At 42.3% G+C, this 18,225-nt stretch overlaps 1 protein-coding gene across 3 annotated transcripts in view; it reads left to right on the forward strand.

Annotated features, from left to right (window-relative positions):
* The first annotated feature begins 10,386 nt into the window (after window positions 1-10,386).
* Window positions 10,387-18,225, forward strand: part of ITPR1 (inositol 1,4,5-trisphosphate receptor, type 1) — a 168,188-nt gene continuing 160,349 nt past the window's right edge. For all 3 annotated transcript variants that reach the window (XM_009882856.1, XM_009882857.1, XM_009882858.1), the window contains exons 1-2: window positions 10,387-10,478; window positions 14,272-14,342. In XM_009882856.1, coding sequence (XP_009881158.1) covers window positions 10,387-10,478; window positions 14,272-14,342 — 163 coding nt within the window. The remainder of the gene's footprint in view (window positions 10,479-14,271; window positions 14,343-18,225) is intronic.

The following is an 18,225-nucleotide window of genomic DNA, read 5'->3' on the forward strand; positions in this document are numbered from 1 at the left end:
GTGCTTTATAGGACCAAATTCCTTTGGGGGAAAAAAAAAAATTAAGATAAAATCAAAACTACAGGAACTGTAATTCAAACGAGCAAAAATGTTGCTGTGGATTCTGAACTCAAGAAAAGTTTCATTTTCATAGTTGTGGTTTTGGTTAAGCCTATCAAAACTTAGATCAGAACTTATTCCTAACCGTGTTATATTGAGAATAAAATGTGACTTTAGATCTGGGCAAGTTAACCCTCTAAAGAGAAAAATGCACTAGAAGCGTACGTGGAAGTGTGTGCTACTTTGCTGATTTACGGCTTGCGGCGATGTAACTGCATCCTCACATGCCAGAATGCCAACGTGAGGAGTGTTGCAGAAAGCTCAGCGCCGTAACTCGCTGATCGCTCGGCTGAAGAGGTTATCAAAGGATGGTGAATAGCTCTGAGAAAACTGAATGCCAGATGAAGCAAGTTTCTGGGTTAGGATGTTAGATAATATTTTGGCTTTTGGAGTAATCTGATACTGAGCTATAAGGAAAGAGGCTGGGATGCTGGATCCAGCTGTAATGATGTACACAAACAGTTCATTCTCTCCTCGTCCCTGCTGTGTGCAAGATGTCTGCAGTCAGAAGACGGTAATCTCTGTGTGTACACATGTAAGAAATTTCTGATCACAGTAAGCCAAAAAATGGCTACTGCCAAAAGTCTGTAGTTTTTTTTTTTTTTAATTTCTGGGAATTGTTTAGTAGCAGTTTAGTATGAAACTTTTGCAAGCATTTCTTTTGTTCCTTGGCCCATCCTATCTACTTCTTCAGAAATTCAGAAATCTGCCAACAAGTTCTGAAGAAAAAAGTTTTAATTGCAGTCCAGATATGTCCTGTCTGAATCCCACTTCTCACTCCGAGAAGAGATGCCTGGATACAAAGGCAGATACTTGAGTTGCCTGTTGATGCTTGATCTAAAGGGTTAATTGAAAACTTATGATTAAAATAACTCTGCAATCCTTGGCCACTCCTCCATCGGTAAGGGTTAAGTAGATTCAGTTGCTAATGCTCTTTGTGAGATAAGGTGGTACCGTATTTTGAACCTTTGCTTCAGAAGAATGACTCATGCTTGCATTCTAGAAAATTACTGTTGGGGGGTCAACATGTACAAGTCAACTTGGGAACTGGAGCCTTCATCTGTAAGGGAGCCCAGCCCATCGGGTTTTTTAGATCAGCGAGGCTCAAAGTAGGTCCCCTGGCCACCAGTGGTTCTCCACACGTGCTAATCATGTGCTGGTAGTGGCTCCTCCTCTTCGGCTGCTTGTCACAAGCACTTAAGTTTTAGTCTGCAGACCTGGATGCCTGCTGAGGTGTCTAGGAGGGAAGAGCAGTGAGCCCGAGCCTACCCTTGTAGGGGTTGCTGCATCTGGAAGACGAGAGAAGACTTAAAAGCCTTCAATAGGAGAGACTTGCTAGTGGAAGAAAAGCGTTGAATTTACCACCGGCGGGGACCCAAGGCTACCAGGAGGCATCCACCAAAGCCCAGTCGTGGAAGACGACAGCAGTGCCACCATGGAGGCCAGAGAACCTCCACCAAGGTGCAGTATTGGCAAAGGGAGAAATGGCAGGTGTAGGACGTGGGAAGGGAAGGGTGGAAATGTTGGGCAAGTAGGGTCAGAGGGAGATGAGCAGACACAGGCGGATGAAGGCTAGTGAGATGGACTGACAGGAGGAAAATACAGTGGTAAATTTAGGGAATATTGCATTTGCTGAAGAGCGTGTATCTTGTGAGGCAGGAAGCTTGGAGGCTTGATGCGAGGAACAGGGCTGTAGGAGACAGCCCATTCTGTGGTGAAGCCTCAGCAGATATATGGCCGTGCAAAATGAAATTGGGACTGTTCTGTACCCTCTTCTTCTTGGCCATTTTTCTTCCTTGGCCAAACTCCAGTTGGTGTTATAAACCAGGCTTGTTCTCTTTCCCCATGACATTGGTTGCCCCGGTTCTTTTGGCGTGTTCCAACTCTCTCCTTCTAATAGAAATATGCTGGAAAACATTGTGTGCTTGTGGGGGCCTCGTCCAGAGGCTGACGTCTAAGATGCCTTCTCCCATCAGGGTTAGAGCCAGAAAGTACGAACTTCAGTAAGTATCAACTTCAGTAAGTGCTTCTTACTTTTAATGGGATTAAAAAGATGCTGTCAGGTCATGCTTGGTTTGAAACGAAAAATGATTATTTTTTTTTCCCTGACAGTGTATCTCTAATAGATTTTCTTTTTTCAGCTTTCTGCAGGTGCCTGTCAATGGGCTCCGTCAGTCGCATTTCTTACATCAGTCTGATGACTGCTGTATAAGATACTGCTGTCAAAGTGTAACTTCTGCTTAGTACGTTGTTATGAGTGTGTTACTCTTGACCTGAATTTTCGGTAACTGCCTTGTCTGGTCGCAGTGGGCAAATAAAAAAAAATGCAGGCGCTCTTTCTGAGGAGAAGAGGACGTCATGCATGTTTGCTTTCCCGTATTGAGGAGTTATTGAGGTTTAAGTTAACAAAATGAGTTACTTTCCATTTAATAAAAAAGGCAGAAAAATATACTTTTGTTGCACCTATGAAATAGTAACTTTCAAATAACTTTGTCGTTGATACGGTGAAAAAAAATATTAAAAAATGTATTTTTATGTGGAGGGGCACATATTATAAATAGAACATAGTTGACTTGGCCATCGTCTTGCTGTATGAATTCACACGCCTCTTCCAACTTCCTTCAAGAAAAGGGGGAAACGTGTGCTTGATTAGATGTGCAATGAGGCTGACTTTCCTCCTGGGAGAAGAGGGGCGGTGTGGACCGGCGGATGGGGATTCAGGAGACCTGGATTCAAATCTGGGCTCTGAGCCTGACCCGCTGCGTGTCCTTGAGAAAGTCCTAGCACTGTGCTGCTCCCTCCTTCCCCTCTTCCACAGCCTCCATCTTGCCTGTTCAGACACAAACTGTAGAAAAATCTGCGTTGTAAGCGGTAGGAGGAAAAATACTTCCTCTGAGAAAGTGCGTTTCTCCTCTTTAATCTAACGGTTCATCAAATGACAATTTGTCGGCAGATAGCGGGCTCCTGGACATGAAAGGTTGCAGTTAAATGGAAAACAAGATCATGTGGTAGATAAACATACCATGCTGATATACTTTTTTTTTTTAATGTGTAATCTCTAAAATGTAACTACATGTGCATCACATTAGCAGCACTGAACCCTCTCAAAATCGAAGGCAATTCCTGAGCTGCCTCCCGCTGCAGGCGTGCGAGGGCGAGGATCCCGGTGTCCAGCCCGCGTGGCTGCAGGTCCTCCATCCTCTTGTCATTCTCCGCGTGCTACGAACGGCATTGGTGGTTGAGAAACTGCAGGATTTCATCCTGCCGGGGACTCGGGGCTCAACTGGGGAGTGGATGAGCTTCCCTGAGACGGCGCGTGGCGCTTATCCCGCTGCCTGTGCCCTGCTACCCAAAATCCACGGTATTTGTCTTCCCCTGGTGCGTGCAGAGAGCTCCTTCTCGATTTGCTAAGTCAGAAGCTTTGCAAATGATGGTGCTCCGTCCTGCAGCCCCAGAAGAGCGATTATTCACTAGATGATCTTTTAAATAGAGCACTTCCTCCGTGCTTTGGCCGTTTTAATGGGATTCTTATGAATCTTTCTCACAGCCTTTAGGGAGGAAACCTTCCTCTCTTTTTTTTTTTTGCTTTTATTGAAATAAGAATGAGAAACATCAGGTTTTGATTTCGGTTTTCAGAAAGATAGCTGCACCTGTAAAAATAGATACAAAATGCTGGGTGGGTGTTATGCAAACAAACATGGAAGTCGTTAGAGAAATGTTAATTAGGAGAAACATTGAATCAAGCCTATAGGGCCAAATTTTTGGCTGAGTAATCTTATTGTAAGGTTTGGATTTACTGAATTGTTTAAGCACTGGACTTTCACTTAAATCTAAGGACTCAGGGTTTGGGTGTGTTTAAAAAAAAAAAAAAAAATGCTAGCTTGCTTGGCCTAATTTAGAAATATTAAGGACCCAATTCCATTTGATTCGAACACACTCACCTGGTCTTGTGGATTCTCAGTTGGTCAACTCTTGCAGTAATGTTAGCTGGTGTCCGTTGACTTATGGATGCTTCTTCGAATGCATGGCAATAGCTTATGCCATTAAGCAGTCCTTTGTTTGTTTGCTTGTTTGTTGTCTCTCTGCTCTTCAACTCTGATCTTTTTTTCATGTTAAAAACTGAGCCAAAATTAAACTTTCGCTGTGGAGTTTCCTGTCTGCAGGAACGAAGCCGGAGCAGTTAAGTTTTGAGATTCTATTCTTACCTAAACAACCTAAATAGTGAAAAAGACTTTGATAAAGTGCTGCCCCAATTTCTGTAACGGTACACATAAAATTGCCAGTCTCTATTTAATTGAGCACTAAACCACAGTGAAAAGATGATAATAGAGAACTGAGTACATCATGGGACTGAAAGGCACAGCAAGGAGCTTTTTTGCTCAAAACAAACATCATTAGAAACATCTTAAAAAGATTAAGTCATTTGTATCCCGGTTGCTGGAAATCAAACCGTCAGCAATAAGACATACTTGGTCTCGTTTATTTTACAAATAGGATTTGCAGTCATAGGTTAAAGTATTAAAATCCCACACAAAGCAGACACGTGAAACGTGGTATGGGCAAAATAGCCTGGGATTCTTTGAAAAGCCTTTCAGCATTAAATTGCTTGAGATGAGGAATAGCGTACTGCAAAACTCACGTTACAAACAGTCCCCGCGCGGGGGGACTTCAAAAGGGGGCCTTGACTCTGCTCTTCAAGGAAAGCAAACTTTCGGCATTGCTCTGAAGTCTGTTTTTTTTTCTGACTTAGCATCAAGATCTAGCTGAGTGATGGGAGAAATTAGCGTGAAATGTTTAGAAAGCATTTCCTATTCTGAGATCTTCAAAAAGCAGCTGTCTCATTAAGGTATTTGATATTTAACAGTCAGTTTGATTTCTAAGTGTTTGCGCTGTTAATTCTGCTATAACTACCATTATGAAATGTGTTTTCATGAGAAAATGGGTTGAAGTGTCTCAGAGTTGAATTTCAGTGACTGTACCAAACTTATACTGGCTTATTCAAGGCCATCAAGCTAAGCATATGATCTGCTCGTGCCCCCAAGTATGACCGAGTCCTTAAAATCTTCCTGACAGCCAGTGGCAAGGGTTACGAGGGAGGCTCTGCGGAGCTTCGCCTTTGGTTTGGAGAGGAGCAGTAGTGCTGGTGGTAAAGGGCTTGTACGAGCCCTGCCAGAGTGCTCAGCTTGCGTTTCAGGGTTGGTTCTTGTCGTTGGCCTTTGGTCTGTGAAATGCAGCTCGTTTTGAGCATATGCACAGGAAAATAATAAAAAATGAACCCCCGAATTATGGCACTTTCTGTTCAGTCAGAAGACCAAATTCGCAGTCTTGTGATACAGATTTGTGTTCACCAAAGCAGTGCAGAGCAATAGGGGAAAGGCACATCCTAAAACTCTTGAGGTGAATAGAAAGTTTTCCTGGGTTTAATTTGCTGCCTGGATTTAGCTAATGCATTTTCGGATGCAGTCTCCCATTGAGCAAAGCTGTAGACTGGCAAAAAGACTCGTAAAGCAGTGCCTTCAAATTCACATGAAATTCAGCAGGTTCCTATATTTATTTTTTGGGGGCAGCTTCTTAAACAGAGACTTAATTTTATTTTCCTGTGCAGATAAGCTGTTGATAAAACATGCTTAAAGATGCACTAACTTCTACATAGATAGTATACACGAAGAGGTCATCGCCAACGTAATTAAAAGAATTCAAGCTGTCAAGGCTTTAAAATTCTGTAGAATGTTTTCATCTTTCAGGTATATTTTGATGTCTAGGGGGAGATATAGTCTACGTCTCGATGTATGGTCCACTTTTAGCTCACATTTCATTTCTCATCTTAAAAATTGTCTGTCTTTCTGTCTGTCAAAATTAGAATCTTCAGCTTAGTGGAAAAAGAACATTATTTTAATAACTTGTGTTGCTGCTGTCGACATTGCTGCCACCTGAGTTAAGCCTCATGATACTTGTTTGGAGAAACCTGCCTCCCTTTGGCTAGATCTCTATGCTAGTATTGCCACGCTGCTATCTTTTCCTTATCAGAGTACTTGATCTTTGATTTTTCAAGTAAGTTTACCTAGAAGGAATCTTGTTTTCCCCCTGGTGTTTAAGTGGAAGAGGACCACAGTGCTCTGTGGTTGGGACATGGCCATGTTACGGCTGAAACATGGTGGGTTCTCGCAGGACTCCTCTCTTGTGAGGATGTGACAGTGCCATTAAAACGGGGATTGTGCATAGCAGTAACTGCAGACGTTCTCTTAGGGCTGTCCCTCCTCTAGTATTAATCGATTGCTCTTGGCACCGGCCTATCTAAAATAAATAAATTGCAGAGTAACAGTTGTATTTGTCTAGTGAGCACAATGGCTTTCGGAGCAGCGTGATTGCGCTTTTGGCCGTAAGAGCTGGGCACTGAGAGCGTGTGCCAGAGCTCTCCTGCCCTGCGCTTCCAGTGGGCTTCTGCTGGTCACCTCCTGGCTTTGGCCAACGCCGTGCGGGAGGGGAAGCATCCCCTCCCCGTCCTACGGGACACGCACGGATGCTCTGGCTGACACGTCCCACAGGGAACCTATTCTCTGAAGTCCCTGTGGCCCACCTGTGTCATGACCTTGGGATAAATGTGCCAGGGTTGACGGATTTTTAGGGCCTTCTGGTTTCTCCAGCTGAAGATTCCCGTAGAGGTCTGGTTTTGGGGGCATTACGTGGTCAGCTGATGTTGAGAGTCAGAGCTGTTCGTGAAGGGTTTTCAAACCGGGTACCTAGAAGCTTTGCTCTTGAAAACCTTCCAGTTTTACTTGTTGTCTCAAATATTCCAGTTGTCCTTCTTGTCAGAGGTGGAAAATATTCAATTTGTGGTAGCTGATCATTTAGTGTTTAATGCAAATAATTGATCAATTAGTGAAGTAGTGTCGTTAGGTGTCATGAGTCCCGTGTGAGGAGACTATGAAAGCAGCTTTAAAGTAAGCTAGATCAGTTTAGAAATTATTCTCTTTACTTGTAAATCTTGTATGTAAGGAGGCCCATTGGGTCATTCAGTCCCTCGCTCCATCTGCCAGTTCAGCATGTTCCTGAGCACTGGCCAACCTCAGAAACAGCGTGTTTAAAGATAAATGTCAAGTGGACTGAATTTTGGTATTCAGTTATTAAAGAACACAATAGATGTAGACAGTGTTCATCATTGCAGGTTTGACTGTGGGTAAGCCTTAGGATAAATAGGTATTTTACAAAGAGACTCACCCTGCTTGGGATTGGCAGCGTTCTTCACGAGAGTGGTGGAGGCACGCTCCATCCGTGTATCTCCTCTTGTGCTGGAGATAATGTCACACCGATCGCCGTTAAAATGATTTTCATAAAGAATACAAGAAAGGGATGAGTGAGGACTTCCGTGCTAAATACTGCGCGCCTGAGAAAAGCCTTCAAAAAGCAGGTTATTGTAGCCAGGTGAACCCTTCCTAAGTCTCAACTCCAGCAAAGCTGATGACCAGCAGGAAGCATGAGGAGCAGGGCTCTCCCCTTTGGGAACTGGGGGGACTGGGGGTCAGTGGCGCTGCAGGCAGCTTGCACCCTGGGGTGCGCGGGAGCAGATCCCCACTCTGTACAGATGGCTTGGCAAGCTCCCCCAGAAAAATTTTAAAAGGATCTGGTGACCAGACTGGTGATGAAATTCAATCATACCACATACCTGAACTGCTTCCAGCCTTAAAACTACCTTTTTGTTATCCATAACCATATAATGGTTATAGGTGAAGTTGCTAAACATTTTATTAGTAGAAACGTCGATACCTTGCAAAAAGGCTTATTTTAGGGGTTACGCTATCATGGTATACAACATTGTATGTCGGGTTACAGTATTATAGTGTATGACACAGCATGTTGGGATTTTTCTGAGTAAAGACAATACAGGAAAATTGAGGCTATATTCTGGAAAGTAATGTAGAAGTTTGTGTATCCTTGGGCCTGATTTTGCTCAATGGTCTGAGACATTATTATTTTTTTTTTTGCCAGGAAAAAATTCTTCTCTTCTCTAATGGAAGTCAATAATTTTGACCTTCGTATTCTCTTGGGAACAGCTGTGGTGGACATCTGCCTCTTCTAAAGGAAAAGTGATGTCATCCAGTAAAATAATCCCCCTCACACCCCAAATGGGATACCTTAAATGCCATTGTAAAAAGGGATCATTTGGAAGTATCTGCGTTTCTTGTTGATTTGGGTACCTTTTGCTCTGGGCTGTTTTAATTCAGGGCTGAGCTTAATTTTGAGAGCTTAAAAGTTTTTAGTACGCTGTTCGTAGTTAACATCCAAGGCAGGAAATGAGGAAAGCTGTATTTCTAGTGATGCTAATTCAGTCACTCGGCATATTTCTGTGTGTTTTGTGGCATACATCTTAAAATAGGTAGTGATGTTTTTCTGTCCACTTATGAATAGAATGGGAACGGACTGTATAACATATGCAGTGGCTGAAGGACTTGGCATTAAACAGCCAACCTGAAGCCAAACGGTTTGCTTCTGTATGCACACGGATTGGGTTTCAGAGGAGCTGAGACCTCTTTACGCTGCGTATGAGCTTGGCCTGTTATCTTTTGGTTTTCCTGAATTATTTTTTTTTTTTCAATTGTGCCGATAACACAGGGATTTACAGGCGCGAGAATATCTATAATGTGCTTGGACTTAATAAAAATGGGATTTATTACCCCCCCCACACACACTTTGGGGTGAGGCAGGGAGGAGGGGAGGCTGTTTGCAGCTTCTCAGAGGACAAGCGTACCTTCGGGTTTTCGCTTGCGCTTTCATAGCTGCAGTGCAGTATCAACGTCAACTCTTAAATCTCCATGAATCTGTCCTTGTTGAGCTCCAGCCTTGCTTAATAAACTTGATCCTTACACTTTTGGTAAACAAGATAATGTTCAGTGAAAGGGAATATTTATCCCCTGTACAATGTCAGAGCTGTGCTCTATAATAAGCGTAATTTCCTGCTGCTTAGTTCTCCTGGTGGTAGACCATTTAAAACCGCTTTGGGTGTGATGTTGGAGAGGGTGAAAGAGTTTTCAATTTTTTTTTTTTTTAATTTTTTTTTTCCCCCCCTTAAATCTGGGAGCCTGGTGCTGGGCAGCGTTCACGGGCAGGGATTGCCCTGCAGAGCGAGCCGACAGCCTGCGAGAAGGAGCGGCTTGGAAGAGCTGCCTTGCTGCCTGCTGTTCCAAACCTCCGGCATGGAAAGCTATTGCAGCGTTTTGAACTCGGTGATCAAAAAGCATGGCTTAGGAGGATCTCCAAGAAAGCAGTAAATGGTCTTGGAAAAAAAAGATGTCTTTGAAAAATCTATTCAGTTAGGCTTCTTTTTATCCGGGCTCGTGTTGTTTGTCTCTCTCTTTGTTGCTGTGACAGATAGAAACTCGCTTTTCTATATTTATTTAAATGACAGGTAGGTCCTGGGTCATTTGGTCCAGGATTTGAGACTTTAAAGAAAATAAGGATGGTTCTTAATACTGTGGAAGTTGACAACCCTAAGTGGCTGTCTCCTCAGCGTTACAGTTAAGCAACCTATTTTAAAACCAGGATTGAAGTGTTCCTGATTTCACAGGGATTTGGCTTCCTGATACATACATAGTTTAAAGTATTTGACTCTGAAAAACCTTAATCTTTACATTTTTACATGCAAAATACGTTGTCAGGCGTATTCAGTGGGTCTTCGCCTAATGCTGTCTGTGGGACTGCAGTGGGGAGCGGGTGGCTGCCTCAGCCTTGGTCATGTCAATATTTTGACGTGACCAAAAAATGTTGATATGAATCATGTCAATATTTTACATTACAGTTCCCAGGAGCACCACTCCAGCACACCAGAGAACCTGTAAAATATGCTCAAACCTACCTTTGATTCTGACAAAGAGTCAGGCAAAGAAATGTGTCGTGTTTTAGGTGATGCAAATAATAAAACTTAATAAACTGAGGCAGCCCTCCCCTGTCCCTCCCGCAGGTGGGACGAAACAGGTCGGCACGCCTGGACTGCAGCGGCTGTGAGCATCTGTTGGGACGAATACGGATACCCATAAAGCAGTCCCACACCAAATGGGGTGCCGGTAGCTGCTTGTTTTTTTCCCAGTTTATTATCCGAAGCAAGCATTTTGGCATGCTGTGTTTCCTTTGATACCTGAGGTTCCAGTGTCAGAGCTCCTTCAGTTTTTGAAACAAATGAGCAAACAAAAGCAAAGGGTCCTGTTGGTGTAACCTCCGGTAGCTTATACTGAGAAATTCTGCCTGATAAATAGTAATGTTGTGCTTTATTCTTCTAGGGGCGGTAAGCCAGAGATGACCGACAAGATGTCGAGCTTCCTTCATATTGGAGATATTTGTTCTCTCTATGCAGAGGGCTCAACAAATGGATTTATTAGCACTTTGGGGTAAGAACAGCTGTTCTCTTATACTAAAACCATCCGTGAAAAGGACTAGCAGAGCTCAGCTAGCTGTCCTGAGCCTGACTCCCAGGAAATACAGGGTAAAGCAAGGCAGCTTTATGTACAGATTTGACCCTAAATTTAAAAATGACCTGAAGCTAATTTGCCAAGTTGGATGTTGGGAGGATGGAGAGTGTATTGATGGCTATGGCGTGGTTTTGATATACCTGGTTGGGAGGAAGAAGCTTGTCAAGTGAAGGTGTGGGTAGAGGGAATGAATGCAAGCAAATGATTTTCATGTTGTTGTCTGTCCCGTGTCCGTCCGTGTGTCCCGTCCTGTCCCTCCCTGCCCCCCAACCAGGAATGAATAGGTCCCAGTGCAATCTGCTGATTGAAAAAAAGGATGTAGCATAGGCAATGTAAGGAGTTTAAAAAAAAAAATAAATTAAAAAACCACAAGGAGCCCTGAGCCAAACCGTTTCTATACCACTAACTTACCACTATGACTAGTTTTGTCTTTTCTTACAGTATTTGAGGTTTCTCATACAAACAAAATTGCTGTTCTCCAGTCAAAGGAGAACATGTTTTGAGTCTTCAGCTTTGCCGATGGCCGGCACCCCGGAGCTGTGGTGGGAGCCGTGCCTCGCCAGCTCCTACCCCCGGCGTGCTTCCCACAGAGCTCCTTTGCACCTTCTTCTGCAGAGACATCAGAGTAGGTGCTCTGTAGGAGAGTGCCTCTTTAGCAGTAAGAAGCGTGTGCCACTTCATTAAACAAAAAGCAGCCGTTCACGTAGGAAAAGGAAGGGTTCGCAGAGAAAAGCCGTGGAATTGAAATAGAGCTCTGCCGAGCGAGAGGGTATGTTTTATTCTGCTCAACTGCTGCTGAGGAGAAATCTCTCCGAACATCAGAAGCTGGCAGTGGAGCTGTGTGCTGATTTGGAAGACCTTGCGGGGGGCTGGAGGAGAAGCTCAAAGAGCACATCTGCCACCTTGTTTCAAAGCAGTGAGAAATTAGAGGGAGGGAAATAGCATGGGTGACACATTGCTGTCTGTGGTACTTCAATACTGAACGAGTAGCAAAGAAGCAACCAGGAAGCTTGATGATGTGGTGAGTGGGCACGCACACAACATGCTCTTTCTCATTTCCAGTAGCCGTAAGGGCCTCAGGGTGGGTACAGTGACAGCAAATATTTTGATGCCTACTGTCCAGATGCATCTGATAAATGGAGCTCCCAAGCAGGGTACAAAGACAGCATCCTGGTAAGTCTCTCGGCAGGAAACGATGGGCTGGAATCTCATCTGAGTGACTCCAAACTAACTTGTAGGTTTAGTCCTCTAGCTATTAGGATTCTGGAAAATAAGGGGCAGAGAAGGAAGCAGACACTGAAGATGCACCATGATCTATTATAGGAAAGAGAAGAAAATATGGGATGCTGCCAGAAGGGAAAGAAGGTATGATAAAAGCAAGGGATATGTAGTAAGTAGGGTCGGTTGAATAGTATTTGGCGAATGTATTTGACAAATTTCCCAGGTACTCGTCAAATATGACATGTACACTCTGCAGTATTCGATCAGCTGTGTAACTGGCCAAATACTATCTGCTGAAAACTGGCAAAACGAATTGAGCGATACTATACATTTGGCTATTTTTTTTCTTCCTAGTATTGAAGCAAGTTTGGCAGTAAATAATTCCAGAACAAGTAGAAAGTTGTTATGTTATGTTTAATCCCATACAGTGCATGATGAACATTATGCAGTGGCTGTGGCTTTTGATGGCATTGCTGAGCAGATATTTTTCACCATGGGTAGTCCTTTTTAGACATTACAGGCCCGAAGCACGTGTATTTTCTAGGCTTGATGAGATGTTCTCATGGCAGGTCTAAAGATCCCTTAGTGTTACAAGCATCCTCTTTGATTCGATTAGTACTGTTTTAAGGTAACTGCATTATATAATGGCCACACATCTTCTGAGCCTAATTTAAGCCAGAAATCCCAATTGCTATGTGAAACATGAAATGCATTATCATCTTAATAAGCCTTCATAATCAAATTAGTTTTGTCCCATATTTAATTTAGTCTTTGTCCTGGAGAAAATTAAAGCAGCAAAGGAAAGCTTCGGTGTAATTGTACTCTATACCATGTGGAGTTTTGACAGTCTTATGTCATAACAATGTGTAATGACTTGTTCATGTGGTTAATGAAGGTTGAGAAACAGATACCACTATACATTCTAATGTCGTTCTAAATCTTTGAAGAGTGTTCCGATTTAATATTCCTATGACATGACTGTTGCTTAATCGGGACTTTACTTTTGCTGTTTCCCAAACTCAGTGCTGTCATCATTATGATTACCGGTGTACAATGTATCCTCTTCTGTGTTTTGTGCCCTGTAAAATTATTTTCTGAGTAGTTTGGGAAGTTCCTCTTCACTTTTGATTTAATCTCAGGCTGAGAGGGATATATTGCACTGAGATTATCTCTGTGTGGGATGATCAGAGTAACCCATTTGACTTTTGATATTTTTTTGGCCCTTTGTTCGCTAGAAGCAGGTGTTTCAGTCAGCTCAAACATTAACACTGCCATTCTTGTTGGAGCACATACGTGTATATATAATACTGAATAGGGAGAAAATCCATGGGGAAAAAGCAATTTACTCTGAATGTTTGCACATGCAAATTTTAGATGCATAGAACTGTTGAGGCCACTTAATCTCTCTGATCTCTTAATTTTTATGCACTTCATTATTTTCCATGATTGTTGTCTCAAGATGCTCCCTGCATGTAACCAGCCTCTGCAAGGAACAACTCTCATATTCTAGGTGTCAGTCTTTCTCAAGTTACTCTGCATGAGAATGGACCTCTCAAACCTTTAAGACCTTGGAGTTTTTCTTTCTACTTTTGCGTAGAAAGCCTCTTTGACAGATTGGTTTTAAAGGGTCAAATTGAGTCATTTAGGATCAAATCGGAAACAACAAAGCATTTGGTTACAGTTGTATTTTCATGATTTGGAAATAGTATTTGCTAAAGGCGTAATTCATGTTGATCCAAAGCCTGCTAAGGGCAGAGCAGTGGTGACAGGTACATTTTAACTATTTTCTTTATTCTTTGGGTTTTGAATTGACCCCATGGGTTTTTTTGCTGACGTATATTCACAGGAGAAGCTCTGTCCTGACATTCCCTATTGGAATCTGTTGGGTTCACTTGTCTAATCCACCTCCTTCCTGGTAGAACAGGAGGAGGTTTGTTCAATCCCTGGACTTATCTTGTGCTTGTGACTGGTGAGCAGGAGGGTGTATTTATGCCTTCCTTTCTCTTGGGAGTCAATTTTTATTGCGGCAGTTATTGTTTCTGCCTTTTCTTAATACTTGAGGGGTCATAGGGGCAGAGTCCAGTTTGCATAATTATCATATTTTCCTGTTCTCTACCCTTCGTATAAACACATTTGCAACATTATTCAAATCTGTCCAAGAGGCAATAATTGTTCTAAGGCTGTCTCTCGCCTAACTAGAATATGGGCTGTTCTGTCTGCACCTCAAGGAGGGGACATAAAGATGATGCAGTATACAGGAGCAATGACTTATTTATTGTCCCGCCTATCCAGGAGCATAGCTCTGGGCAACAGTAAAAATTAGCTGCATGCTTCTTGGAAAGATCTGGCATAATTTGGCATTTGGGGAATGTCTTCTGCTGAAGTAGCCACTCGGATGAAGTATTGCAAATAAACAACTTTGGTTTTGCTGACAAGGATGTAAGTAATTGCAAGGGAATAGACTCTCACTTTATGTCTCATTTCTTTGTAGCCTTGTGGATGATCGATGTGTTGTACAGCCAGAAGCAGGTGATCTTAACAACCCACCCAAAAAATTCAGAGGTAAGTTTATTGGACAGCTTACTATCCTTCCGGTTGGAGCAAGTCCTTCGTTTTGTGCCATCGTGTAGCTATTTTTGACCTCTGTGCTTTCCATAGAATATTTTAGGGTCATCTTCTTCCACGAAGAGCAACTCATGAGGAAAAATAAAAGTATGTAAGTGTGAATGTGTGAAGTGAGCTGTGAGACTTAAAAGGAATGCTTTGTGAGGGGGTGGAGATGGGTTTCCCGACTGAGGTTGGCTTTCAGACCTGTTCAAGCTTACAGGGTCTCTGGAAGTTTGATTTCTTTTTTAACGTACTATCATACATGCCGTTTGGTACCAAACCTACCTCAGAGAAGAGGAGAATGAAAAGGAGCAAATGTTTGTAACAACTCTTGTCGTTTGACCTCATTTGATATTAACTATGTTTGACTTTACTTTCATTCTGCCAGGAAACTTATGCTTAGTGATAAGAAATTAATGCCTGCCTCTTTGTACAGTTTGGCTAGGGCTCATTTGTTTAAGAAAAATCTCAAACAGGAAGAGAAGCACTAACTGGGATTTTGTTTGGAAAAACCTTCTTGAATTCTTCTTTTTTCACCCCTGGGTTGCATCTTTTACCCAAAGGATAGCTCAGCCAAATATTCTAAAAATTTGATCTACCTTTTATCGCTGTTTTCAGATGTAGCAGCGACTGTTTGTCTTGTTTCTTTGTTGGATGAATCTTGTTTCCTTGGTTATAATTTGCCTTTATCAGGGACTCAGAATTACCATAAATCTGTTCAGGTTTGGCCAGAACTGCAGGTGATTGCCCTTGAAAAACATATACCTTCTGTACTGCTTGTTTTGTTTGCTGTTGTTTGGGGTTTTTTTTTGTTTGTTTTTTTTTTTTTTTTGCCATGACATGAAGATATCTCATCTAATGAAACTCTCTTTCTAAAATATTGCTGAAGTCTTTGAGTTCTTGTTGGTTTTCCTTCCTTTTCATTGGAAATCTAAATAGCTGCTGATTCAAATACTGAAGAGGCAACCTGGGGAAGTTTTAGCATTCAATGTTAAGCTCTCTAGAAAAAGAACAATGGTGTTATGTGAACTAGAGCCCTGACTCTTAGGCATTTCTTGACGTTAAAATCATATGAAGGAATAAAGCCAGATTTGACTGAGACTGCTGGGTGTAGAAGGAGGGGAGAGAGAGAGAGGAAAGAATGAGAAAAAGGCAATTCTTGCTAGCACAGTTTAGGAACTGCAAGTACTGAGAGACATTTGTCTGACATAAAACATTGTGGTTAGACATTGTAAATGTTCTCATATTACTTATAATTTATACATGGAGAAAGAATGGTGTGAACCTTTTCCAGCCTTTGTAGTTACTTCACTAAAGCTTTCATGGGGACGTTTATGCTTAATGGTAAATGGCAACAAAAGTCATAAAATTTTAGCAGGCATTTCTGTTATTTATACACATGCTTTGTAAGTGTAGTCTAAGATAAAATGCTTTCCGTGATAAATATGTTCAGAAGAAGTACTAATGAAGTTTATCGCACCGTCTTCAACACAAATGGAGAATACCCCCTTTTTTATTATGAAGCAGAGCCTTGTCTGGGATGTTGCCCGGGAAGTCTCTGGCAAGGTCAGGAGCTACAGCCGTGTCTCTGCAATCTTACTTGGTGTTTTAATGACACCTTGCAAAAACGCCTCCCTTGGAAATGGAACACAAGGTCTTCCCTAAGGTGCATTTAGCCAAACATCATCACTTACATCTGGGGTATAAAGCAACCGTGGGCATCTGGTGAATGTAATTCAGTAGTCCCAGTATTTAGTTTTCTCATAGCTACTTAGATTTATTCTTCCTTGCCTTGAGCAGTGTCACGGGTACAGCAGATCAGCAGCACAAGGTACCTGTTGTACACTAGCAGCGTGGGGTGGGAGTTGATGTGGAAGTGTTCTAGTGTCCAGTAAACTTTGTACGTGGTGCCCACGTTTGTTCCACGATTTCATAGAGTCCTCCCTAGTCATCACAGCCGATAACTGCCGATCATGGCAGTTTGAGGCCTAAGAAGTGGTGCGATCTTGGTTTGAATTCGAATAGGTGCAAACCATTGGCACTGGTAACTGAGAAGTGACTTCTGAAGATCTCATTCGAGCAGGACCAAAATTAATCAAATGTAAGTGACACAGTACTGGAAAAATGCCTCTATGCTACAACCTGTTTTATATCTATGTGCAAATCCTCTTTCAAACGAGCTGTGCTTTAAGGTGTCCAGACGCAGGTCAGTCAAATCTGGAGTCACCTTCTGGGAGGAACGCTGAACGTGTGACACCATGGCTCGTCTCGAGGATCTTGCTTTGGGTAGTATTTTTAAGAAATGTAATTCTCAGCTTCTCTGAGCAGATCTGTCTTCTGTGGGCAGATGTAAAATAGTTGTAAATATAATTTTCGTACTTAATCAAAGTGGCAAGAGATACCTAGAAGCAAGATTCACTGCTTAGATATGCATACATGACTCCAAGAAAATTCAGTGTGAAACTAAAGCATCTATATCCAGTGGCAGAATTAATCCATCCTGCTTTTTTCTTAGCCATGGGTGTTTCGGGTTTTAAAAAGTCTTGTTGCCTAGGCTACGCTTAATCGGTTGCATCTCATGGCAGCAGCAAGGCCCTGGTCTAGAGGGTGGTGGGTTTTCTTTCCTCGTTACTTTAGACTCGTGAAATACAGCAGAGCTGCTGTGCACAGAGTGGTGGGATGTGTGCACCGTGCTTCTTCCTGGAGAGATCCTCTCTCATACGCAAGGCGGTTGACAGGAACGCTTAGCCATGAGTATACGCTGTCACTTCAGGCTCATAACCTGCTTGTGGTGTGAAAATAGTCCCTGCCTGAGGAGTCTGTTTCTAAAAGCAAGCACTTCATAGCTGAAACGGAATGGAGGTGGGTTTTGTGTGCTAGGAAGTCACTCCTCCTAAAAATGTTGGCGTCAAGTTCTCTTAAGGAAAATTTGATGTGTGTTTGGATGAACTGGGTTGAACACAAAGATGTGCAGTGGCACGACTGGAGTCGGAGATGGCAGTGATAGAGCCTTTCAGTCTGCTCGGAGGAAAATGTACAGAGGTATCCTGAGGACACGAGGGCCTGCTTTGTTGACAAAAGTTGTGGAAAAAGTAGGCTGATAGATTAATCTGGTGGTGGTGGAGGCTTGAAAGGGATGAAACGCAAGAGGAGGCTGGGAGTAAGATGGGATGGAGTTCAGGTAAGATTTGGGGTGTGGTGTAAAAGTATAAATGAGACATCAAATAAAAAAAATTCAGAGGGTGTATTAGATGGAAAAAAACTTCAGTGCTGCAGTTGGAAAAAACTCCAAAGAAAGTTATTAATCCAGTACCCTCAAGTTACTATGAGTGTTTACTAGTAGTTATTTCACATATTGAATGCTGTTCTACCTCTAGGTTCTTAAAATATTAGTTTGATCACTTGAAGGTGTGAAGCCTGATTATTTTTTCTTTCTTTTTCCTGTCCCAATCAGAAGTAGATAGCACCTGGAATTAGTGGTTTGTGGTTGAATGGTAGTTATGGTCTGTGAGATAGCAGTGGATATTTTTTTTTTTATTTTATTCTGGCTTTCTGAACCACTACTTTAAATATGGTGGTTTAGGTGTGGTGGTGTGTTTTGTTGTGTTTTTGTTTTGTTTTACAGTACAATGTTTCTCTGGACCTTTGTGTTTTCAGCTCCAAATAATTCACAAGTCCTCTAAAACTGCCTTGCAAAACGTTAAGGCTTAAGAGTGCATTCATTAGAGTGTTTCTTTTTAAAAATGTTCATATGAAAATTCTTGTGAAAAAGTGTTTTACTTAACTGGTCTGAGAATACTGATTCCTGGAAAAAATCCTAGTTGTACGAGTCTCCCAA

Source organism: Charadrius vociferus, unplaced genomic scaffold (assembly GCF_000708025.1).
Source record: "Charadrius vociferus isolate BGI_N301 unplaced genomic scaffold, ASM70802v2 scaffold433, whole genome shotgun sequence".
In the NCBI taxonomy this organism is placed as follows: Eukaryota; Metazoa; Chordata; class Aves; order Charadriiformes; family Charadriidae; genus Charadrius; species Charadrius vociferus.